The sequence below is a fragment of the Microtus ochrogaster genome, unplaced genomic scaffold (assembly GCF_000317375.1).
Source record: "Microtus ochrogaster isolate Prairie Vole_2 unplaced genomic scaffold, MicOch1.0 UNK2, whole genome shotgun sequence".
Lineage (NCBI taxonomy): Eukaryota > Metazoa > Chordata > Mammalia > Rodentia > Cricetidae > Microtus > Microtus ochrogaster.
In genome coordinates, this window is record NW_004949100.1 from 10166907 (window position 1) to 10178073 (window position 11167).

At 39.5% G+C, this 11167-nt stretch overlaps 1 protein-coding gene across 3 annotated transcripts in view; it reads left to right on the top strand.

The window, feature by feature from the left end:
- The window catches only part of Scel (sciellin), a 118942-nt gene extending 116097 nt beyond the window's left edge, over positions 1-2845 (top strand). For all 3 annotated transcript variants that reach the window (XM_013353109.2, XM_026788433.1, XM_026788434.1), the window contains 2 exons: positions 1248-1350; positions 2751-2845. In XM_013353109.2, coding sequence (XP_013208563.1) covers positions 1248-1350; positions 2751-2767 — 120 coding nt within the window. In that variant the 3' untranslated portion in view covers positions 2768-2845. The remainder of the gene's footprint in view (positions 1-1247; positions 1351-2750) is intronic.
- Positions 2846-11167: the final 8322 nt, after the last annotated feature.

The following is an 11167-nucleotide window of genomic DNA, read 5'->3' on the forward strand; positions in this document are numbered from 1 at the left end:
ATGACCCATCTAGTGATGGACCTGTGATGACCCATCTAGTGATGGATCTGTGATGACCCATCTAGTGATGAAAAGTATTTACTTTAGCCAATGAAAGGTACTCTTTTGCCCATTGATTTTTTTGTCCACCAATTACCTAGCCATCAGAAACATGGTGCATTATTTGAATAAAAAGATGGCAAGAGAGCTTAGCATGTATACTACACTGCAGCAAACTGTGACCTGAGTTTGATTCTTAGAACCCACATTCTGTAACTAAAAAATTATTTCCCACAAGTTGTCCTTTGACCTTTCCTCTTGAGCCTCATGGCACATATGCATCCAATAAATAAATATTTAAAAAAACAAACTAAATCACAGCCTAATGTAGCATTACAAAATATAATCTGAAAATGAAAACTAATATTTGATTATAACATGAAGGTTTTCTAGTTTCAAGATACATTCACTTAAATAAAAACATATACCTTAAAAATTTAAAATCAGTATGCACAAAATCTTTTAAATAGGAAATTTTACTGGTTATTTAAATAGGAATAAATTTCATTTGTTATATTTTAAGTGATTCATTTCCATTTTAAGCATTAGAGACTACGAGAGAACAAAAATGTTCCTCATGCTCACAGAAAAAGACAAATTGTTCTACAGCCATGGTAACAGAAAACCACTTAAACTAGTTTAAATGTTTAATAAACCGATCAAAGTCAATTTGCTCTGGTGAATTCATCTTGAAAGCCAACCAGCAACTCACATTTGGAAGTTGGCCAATCAGCAGCAGACGGGTCTGAAAAAGAATAGAGTCCTACCCTTCCCATAATACCCCACCCCATCCCTGTGTGATCTGCAATTTGTTGGGTTCAGCACATTGTGCCCGAATCATACAGCTCTCCCTAGTGGAAGGAAATGATAAACACACCTCTGCCTTTTGTTTGAGACATTGATGGTTACCCTGTCCTTGTCATAGCCAATTTGTGAAAAATTCTGTCTGCTCCTCGGCGAACTGTGCAGAAAATCTCAGGGGTAAAGGTTCCCTGAACTGTACCTGCATGTGGAAGGGTGCTATCTGAGAAGTTTGGCATGTGGTGATTGGAAAACACACTGAGTTTCCCTGTGGCCTCTCTTCGGGGCTGTCTGTGACGCTTTCTCAGGAGGGTGGTCTCAGAAGAACCGAAGGGTTTTTCTATCCCTGCTCCCTTGAGGATACATTCTCTGTCTACAATATAACCCTGATATATTGTTTTCTTTAGTGTGAAATATGCAAACGGCCTTTGGAAAATCTGCAAGCTGGTGACAGTATCTGGATTTACAGGCAGACTATACATTGTGAGCCCTGCTACTCTAAAGTGATGGGTAAGTGTCTACTCTGCTAACAGCAATCATTCCTAACTAACACGGGCAACTATTTCATATTGATGAACAGGAAATATTCCAGCAAATTTCAATATTTTACTAAATATAGCTATTGAAAAAGTAAGTGGCAGATAGTTAAACCATGACAACATTTGGTTTAATGACATAAATCAGTCAGTACTGATACTAATATTTTTTGGTATTGGTTGGGATACAGTGTAAACAAGGAGGCCATTTAGTTTAGGAAATTTTCCAGGTTGTGAAGCAGAAATGATTTTTGCTGCCTAAATGACTGTTTAGTTGAGTCATTTCTGTGGATGCCCATTTGTGCTCGGACTTGGAAGTACATTTAAAGATAATTACAACCAATGCCTTTTAATGTGACTTTTGCCTGAAATAGTTAATTTTATATAATCCTATGTTAAATATAACATGTAAAGCTCTGTGGTTTTTTGACAATGCAGGACCAAATGTTATTATAATTTGGACTTTTAATTAGCATCAGTAAGGAGAAAGCAAGATGTTATGGGCATGCATTTTTAACTAAGCATGAGAAATTTAAGGGCTGATCTAAAACACATGCAGAATGTGTCTGAAAAAATAACGTCCTATAGCATTTAATTGATTGTTACAAGAAAGTATATTCAATTTATTTTTAGATTCAATAGTAAGTAGAACAAAAAAAAAAACCCAAAATGCTATTGAGGGGAGGGCCCACAGTGTTCTTAGTCACAATGTTTAAAGGGCCCTTGCTCCTGTCAACTTCGCTATAGTGGATGAGATTCCTTGGGATTCCTGACGGGATCAAAAGCACAGAAGTTAATGATGAACGCGTGAGCTTAATGAGCTACTGAGTGGCAACACTTGGAACAATATCCAGAGCCCCCATCCCATCAGGCTTCAGAACCAATGAAAGGAATAAGCCTGGTTATATTTGTACTCTGCCTTCTACTTTCTGTTTCTCAGACTCACTTTCCTTTCTAATTCTGCAGTCCTAATCAGTCCAATATTCTGTGCTAATCCTTGGTGTGCAGGGGGCAACTCCAAAGCTTTTTAATCTCTGGAGAGTCCCCGACATGATGCAGGCAGTTTGATGAGCAAGGACTCAGAAGTTACCATGCCTTCCTCTCTCCCTATGTACACTCCATAGCAATGTTTTCTTTAAGAGAAATCGTACTCATAGCTCTGTCTCTCTCTTGTTTCTTAAATCTACACACCTGGTGTGTGGCACTTTGTGTTTGACCACAAACAGAGTGAAGAGCTCAGGACTAGAAGGAGTGATAGAACGCTTGATCCAGTGCGATCCCTTAGGAGAATGACTGTTTTTTTTTTTTCAAGTTCTAATAGTGGTTTTATTTTCATATTGACTTATGTATCTAATTTTGTTTTTGAATTTTCAGCCAAGTGGATTCAGTAACACTGATAAGTGGAAATGAAGACGAAAAGCCTTCAGTGAAGAATTTAAAGCTACATTTTAAGAATATATAATCTAAAAAAGATTTACATTGAAGATTATCTCTTGTATTAACAATTTTGTTATTTCACAAGTAATCTAAATACTTTGAATAAGATCGCACACATGAAAAGAGCCATGTGGTATTTGGTAAGATCTAGTGATAAATACTCATATAGTTCTTGCTACCAAAGTCAATGGCAGAGAGCATTGTCAACCCAGCACAGGCCAGCCCTGCTCCATGTTTAGCTGCTCATCATGATTTTCAGTAACCAAGTCTTCCATCTTCTCGCCTACCTTCCCTAATAGTTTGTATTAGCTCTTTATAGATACCCTGACAAATAGGCTGATAGAAGCAAGATATACTTCTTCCTTTTTCTACAAACAAAAAAAATGCACGTAGAAATTTTCTTACAAAATTTTTCAAGAAGAGCAGTGTAACAAGTTGTTTGAACTTTTGAAAGCCAAAGTTCCCAGACTTCTGTGATGTTCTCTATGACGCCACAGACATTAGACAAAGTAATTTCTAAAGTCCCTTTTCGCCTTTCCAGTTATCTGATTATAAAAAATGGAATTTTATGCTTAGAAACATATTGGTATATTTGTAAACAGTATTGAGATATACAAATAATTTCACCTAGTGTCATCCTTCAGTCTATCACAGGCTTATCTTTTATAAACTATTCTTAAAACTGAAATTAATAGCTTTATGGGTGATAGGTAAAACCATATGATGTGTAATTTGTTAAACTTTCTTTGCATGCATTTCAAAATCTGAGAAATAATAGATATTGATTGCAAACATGTTATATGTGTTCATGTTACAGTTTATGTTTACAGAAGGCTCATGACAATAAAATGATTTTCCCTAATGTTTGGATATCATTCATTAACACTGATTTTTTTCAGTTATACTGATCACAAGTTATATTTCATACTATGAGGGTTAACATTTTTAACTACTTAAAATATAGCTTTTATTTTGAAAGAATTCTTTTGTTTTAGAGTCGGAAATTCAATGATCATACAGGAAATTATTGTTATTGCTAACCTAGAAAAATTAAGCATAGTATGTAATTTATAGGCACATAAAAACTGTTTCTTGAAGGAAGAGTGACTGGGCTGTGCTGGAACCTAGAATTCTAAGGCATTGGTAAGCAATTGTGAGAAAACAAGCTACGGTAGTTAAAAGATGACTGCACAATTTGCAAACAGTGTTAAATTCAAATAATTATTCTCCTGTGTAATAATTTTATGCATCTGTTCCTCTTAGACACTGGTCCACAAAGTGTTAAACGCAAAGTGCTTATCAAAATCAGCCATGTATAATTGTCCTATGGGGAGGGAGCCAGAAAAAACAATTAATAATAATTTGATATTCATTAATTCATGCTTGATGAGAAGCAGTGGTAATTGAGCCATATGTTTTATTGTTCCTTTATTACATGCTATCAGAGTGGATCAAAAGAAATAATTTTCTTAGAGTTGAAATTGACTGCAGAAAGCAAGGATTAAATTGCCCCCGTCTGTTTTGTAAAGTACATTAACATCTCAATGCCTCTGTAGTAATTAAAAATCATCCGAATATCATTTACAAACATAAAAATCTGAAGAGAACACATTTCTCACTTTTTTATAGCAGGTTTATGGATACTTTCTTGTTCAATAATGTACTAGACCAAGCCAAAGGCTGTTGGAAAAACAGAATATACACATATCAGAGAGACAAAGGTTTCTGATTCCTTAAGACTGCTCCGTTATGTCTGAGGATTGTCTCACTATTGAAATGACAGATCCTTTAGACAATTTGGAAGATTCCTTTTTTGTCATCCATTATTCATAATACGATTGGTATGTTATCCCTAGACAAGATTACCAAATCACCAATATCAGGTCCTGAATTCTGATATAAATGCTTAAAAAGTCTCCATAAGAGAAGTAATAGTTCTGTCAAGACAGCTTCCTTTGTGTGTGCATGTGTGATGTGTGTGCACCTACATCTGTGTGTGCATATGTGTGTAGGTCAGAGGTGGCTGACTTTGGATGTGGGGCTCCAGTGACCTCCTTCCACTTTTTTGAGTCATGATCTCTCATTGGACCTGAGGCTCACTGATTCTTCTTAGCTACCCAGCCACCCTCGGATGTTCCCATCTCTGCTTCCCCAGCACTGATATTGCAGGCATAAGCCACCAGGCTTAGATTTTATATGAAGTGCTGGGCATCAGACTTATAGCCTCATTCCCAGTACCATCACCCATTCATTCCATCACCAAACACCTCAAACTGACAAAGTCCTCTCCTCAAACCTACAACAATATATAGAAGCAAAATAAAAGGAATACCATGATTTCAGAAAGAGAATTTATTAAAGGAGCGTGTGCTTCTAAAGGAAGGCCAAAAGGATGAACTGAATCAAGAACGAACATATCCTGCATTCCTTGACTGCAGTGGCTCAGCTAACTGGTTCTGAGGGACAGGATGGTCCAGCTTCCACTGCTGCTGACTTGCTGATTTTGCTGGCTAAGATGGAAAGGATTAGAACAATGTCCTGTTCAGCTGGATTCAGAGCTCTTCAAAACAAATGATTTATCTACATCATGACAAGCTAATAATGAGAGTGACTTGTCGGTTGCCAGTGGAATGATCTTGGTACAATGTAAATAAATTGATTTGTAGAGTTCTACCTATTTCATAGTAGTCAGCAGTGCCCCCAGAGGAACCCACAAACATCCTTCTTAAATCGGATAGGCTACTTTCTCTCCGTCTTGATGCCTTCCTGTGTGACGTGTGGCTTTAGAATATTGGCTCTCTAATGGACCATGGGCTCAAACATTGCAGAGATTACAAGTCAGTTTCTACTGCTCACTTTATGTGCATATGATCCATTTTGTTACATACATATTGAAGATTTGAAGGAAGCTACAGGGGGAAGGGACGTCGTAAAGGAGCAGTTTGAAGGTTGGGGCGGGAGATAGAGAGAGAGAGAGAGAGAGAGAGAGAGAGAGCACAGTAATAAATCCATGCAGGAAATGAAGTGTGCTGACTGTGTGAATGGTACAGTTTGGGACATAATATGGCAAGGGAGGAGGAGTTATTTCAAATAAAACCTAGATTATTATAGGCTGATGTGGGATTTCATTGGTTAATAAAGAAACTGCCTTGGCCCATCTGATAGGGCAGAATTTAGATAGGTGGGTGGAGTAAACAGAACAGAATGCTGGGAGGAAGAGGAAGTGAGCTCAGACACCATGCCACTGCTCTCTGGGTCAGATGCAATGAAGCAAGCTGCCAGGACAGACATGCTGAATCTTTCCCAGTAAGACTGGTGCTACACAGATTACTAAATATGGGGTAGGCAAGATGTGAGAATTAGCCATTAAGAGGCTGGAACTAATGGGCCAAGCAGTGTTTATATGAATACAGTTTGTGTGTCGTTATTTTGGGGCATAAGCTAGCCAGGCGGCCGGGAGCTGGGTGGCAGGAACGCAGCCCACAGCTCCTTCTACAATAGGCAGGGACCTGCATGGGAAATAGCTAGGGTGAAGAGCTGTCTTGGATTTGGCAATAATCAGATCACATTCTAGGTTAGTCTAACTTCACTTCTTTTCAACATAATGAGACAGAAATTTAAATGCAAAGAGACAGGCAGCTAAAAAGATTCTGAAGCTTCCTTTAGTCCCCATATAAAATGATATTCAGACAGGACTCAGGCTGGCTTTCTGTTCTCTGCTAAGAACAATTAGTCCTGTGCCCCAGGATGAGATTTCTCTCTAGATAGAGGAGCCCACAAGCAAGTGTGAGGGGCTTTCAGGTGACTGGCAAGTGACCTGGGTCCCACCTGGAATGGAAACAAAGAACGATGTGGTGTAGGATCTCTCACCTCCTTTGAGGCAGGGAATGTCTCATCTCTTGGAAGGGAGTGTTCTTCCAAGTGAAAATGTTAAACAGAAAAGCACCATTCTTTCTAACCAAGGAGAGACATCCTGCTGGAATTTCATCAACGACACATGTTCTTTTCCCTTGTTGCAATATGAAATCATATCTGCTAAGAAGAAACATTCCGAACTTGATATACCCCTCTCGACAATCAGTTTGTTAATTTTGCCTTTTTTCCCAAGAGAAATGGAAAAATCTGTAGTGTCAGTGTCTTTTGGGCCCTGTTTGATAGGATACGGTATTGGCAGTACCCTCAGTCACAAATAATGTCAATAAAAGATCCCTAAATGCATGCTAATTTTGTTTGGACACGTGTGTTCACACATTTTACAAAGATTCAGAGAATGACTCATAGACCTAGATGTGAAAATTGAAAATTATAAAATTTGTAGGAGAAAACCCAAATACTCTTAAGCTTGATGAAGTTTTAACTAGAACACTAGGAGCCATTACTTACAAAGCAAAAATTAACAAACTGGAACAAATTAAAATAAAAACCCCGCTGCATTAAAAAAAAAAAAAAAAGCTGTAAGAGAATGAAAAGATAAGCCACAGACAGTGGGAAAATATTTTCAAAACACTTGTCTGTTAAGGAACGTGTCCCCAATATTTCCAAAATAATTCTCAAAACACAACAACAAAATTAAAATAAAATCTTCATTAAAAAGAGACAAAAGAAATGTCCAGACATTTCATGAAAGAAGATACATAAAAGTCATATGAAAGGTTCTTGGCGGCATTTGTTAGGGAGGAGCCACTCAAATAGCAGTGAGCTACCGCTACCCCCAAGAGGAACACCGAAGTGTGCAACTCAGACCGCGGTGAGCCGCCGCCACATCTGAGAGATGCGCTGACGTGTGGACCCTGTTACCAGCACATCAGCGTGATGCACTTGCTATAGCTAGTGATCCTGTGGTGAACTCACGTCCGTATCTTTTGGATTTCCTCCAGTCTTCTCTCTGCCTTAGCATCCCAACTGTTGACTGCACCGCTCATCCTTTGGTTCCTCTTGCTTGCGAAGGTTCCTTCGGCTCTGCTGGCTTTGATGACCTTGCTACACAAAGATTTGTTTCCCCCCCCCCACCCCGATGCTTTTTTTCATGAGGTTGTGGGTACTGAAAAGGAAGACTACATAGTCCCATTCTGAGGATACCATATTGAGAGGAACCTGAATTATCTGGATAAGGTAGTGTCAGTTCTTTCCTCTTGCCAAGTTTTTTCCTCTCTCTCTCTTTCCCCATAATTCATCTTTAATTTTGAATTTTTATTACATTTTATTTTTATTACATTTCATTTGTGTGTAAAAGTGCACGCGTGTGCACACACATATGCCATGGTGCACTTTGGGAGGTCAGAAGACAGCCTGCAGTACTTCGTTTTCTCCTTACACCATGACCTGTGTCCATTGTTGTCTGTGTGTGTGTGCACCGCCATGTGTTTGAGTAGTTTTTGATTTTATGGCACTAGGAGATGCTTCCAGCCGCTGTAACATGCAATGTATCACATTCCAAGAGGGAAAAAATAAAACTTGTCTTCAAATGTTGATTTCCTGGTGTATTAGATTTCTAGCCTTTAATTTTTATTTCCCCCTTCTCTACCGTATGACCAGTTAGGCAACACTCTCTTTTATGATTTTTTGAAAGCCCCTGGCTTCTAGCATCTGTTTTCATATAAATATGAACCTTTATTTGTTATGGCATGACTAAGTGTCTATCACAAAGAACACCTACAGGCAGTACTTCAGACAGGGAGGTTTTTCTCATTGTTTCTCACAGCAAAACAAAGTTGGTTTTGTACACAAAACTGTCCAGAGCATGTTGTGACTCTGTCCTGTTCTAATGCCTTATGATCAACGTTGACTTAACAACTTTCCACTGGCCAATGACTGAGAAAGAGAAAGAATATGAAGAGTTATCACCTTCCCTTCATTTACAGCCAGCTGTCACTCACATTGACCACATTCTGCTGCTCAAACCAAGGCTTTTGTTCCAGTTCTACTGCTGTGAGGAACCATGACCAAGGCAATGTATAAAACAGAGCATTTTAATCGGAGGCTTGCTGAGGGCCAGCCTATGAATATCATGGTGGGGAACACAGCAGCAGATGGGTAGACAGGGCCCTGTAAGGAGAGAGAGAGGGAGAGGCGGGGGGCTCTTGGGGTAAGGAAAGAGAGAGAGAGGGGCTGATGCTGGCATGGGCTTTTAAAACCTCAAAGCATACTCCCCCCTCCCCCCAGTGACACACCTACTCCAGGGCCACACTTCTGCAATCATTCCTAAACAGTCCATCCACACCATCTGGGAACCAAGCATTCAAACAGCTTAGTCTATAGAGAGCATTCTCATTCACAACGCCACAAATGTGTGGCGTCTTTCAATACTGAAATCAAATAAAGACACAGGTTCTGGGAGGCACAGATCCCTCTAAGACAGTGCCACTCACCTGTTCTATGACTCAGAGCCAGAGGCTGTCTAGCTGGACACCGTCCTTAAAGACAGACACTGTGGTTACATTAGCCCCAGGGCGTTTGAAACCGATTTCCCAGCGTTAAAGAAAATGTTTTAGATCCACATGGTTATTGATGATTTTGAACTGATACCTCCAATTTTTGTCAGATTTAAAGATGAAGAGAGTTGTGGGCCTCTGATCGTGACCAAAACCATGACGCAGTCCAGTTTCCACCGGTAGAGATGATTGGCACTCAACAGGTTAACATCTCTTTTGCTATATATGGAGTTTTAAAAATAGTTCTAACAATCTGAAAATGACCTCACTAGAATGGGAGAGAGCGACAGATTAAGCCTTTCATGCCATTCTTTTATTTGGAAGCTGCAGTATTTTAGTAACTTCAGGATTTATAGAGACACACTGCTGACTCCTACTGAGCTCGTGGTTTTCATTTGTCTAGATGAGATTCTTATTGTCATATATTTGCAAAAAAAAAGTTCTCCTCGACCTTGCATTTTTGTAGATTTCTTCTTTCATGGGTTGCCTTTTGTACCCTGTAGTCTCACTATTGAATTAGTTAAAAATTATAATCATTTTGAGCCCATTTACCATGAAATGCATTACAGCATCAAGCCCTGGAAGTTAATATGGATAATATACATTCTAGTCCTCCAAAACATTATGGTAATCATTACTGTTAGACCCACATTGGTAGATTTACTCTAGAAAAAAATGATTTGAGTATTCTAATATTTTCTCTGAAAGTACAGCTTATTCCTTAGTCTGTAAGTTTGTGGAGTCAAGGCTGACCTTGAACTTGGGATCCTCCTGCCTTAGGCATACAAATAGCTGTATTACAGATTTTAGTGCCTCACACTCAACTGGATTATAATTCTGTTCTAAGATAGCTCCCCCCTTTCACTTGCAATTTCCTCCCTTAAATTGTGTGTAAAAATATAGCTATCAGTACATTTCAGCAAAAGTTTGTTGGCCTTTAAAGCTGTCTTCACTTTTAATGGATCCACACTAGTTTGGAGAGCTTGAATCTACCATTTACTTCTAACATAGCTACAAGTCAGAGAGGTCCTCCCCCCCAAATGTAGGAGAAAATCAGTCATGACCTGGCAACCAGCCTACCTGGCACACTGTGTTTCTAAATAAGAAACATGTCACACCGTGCCCCAGAAGTCAGAACACTGAATTCTGAAGTAGCCCGGACCTCTGGTGACTGACCTGAAGACAGGGCTGCATACATTGGGTCTCCCTCAAGTGCTTCTTCCTGCTGGTGTGAGCACTCACTGTCCAGCCCGAGGTAACATGCTAACCAATCACAGTCCACAGGCTCCATTCTGTAAGTGGTTGCTATGTGCAACAAGGCAGCTGCTGTGCCCTGAAGCCAACTCTGGAGTTATTTCCAAGAGCTTCACAGCTCCACAGGCATTGCCTTCTCATAGGGGGGCCTCCCAGATAACAGTAGTGACGACCCCAAACCACTGTTAATTAGAACTCACTAGAGAAGTTCACAAAGCTTGGGGAACATTTTATATTTGCTGTTATAAAGAGAGGATGCAGAGGGCCAAGGGAATAGGAGTTCAGGAAAGCGCTGACAATCAGAGTCGCTCCCCCGACTTTGGGATCTAGTGTGTGCTGTGCGACGCTGGGATCACAGTCAGGTTGTCAGGACTGGTGACAAGCACCTTTATACACTGAAACACCTTGCTGGCTTCTGTGCTTTTAATTTATATGTTTTCCCACTCCTATGTTTCTGTGATGGTGGTGGTAGAGGTGGTGATGAAGTGTGTGAAAGTCTCTCTCTCAATCTATATCTATACCTATACCTATACCTATACCTATACCTATACCTATACCTATATCTATATCTATATCTATATCTATATCCCTCTCCTCTCCCCATGCATATCTGTGGACAGGTGGAAAGCAGAGAACAATGTTTGGTATCAGAACTCAGCAAGGAGTCTG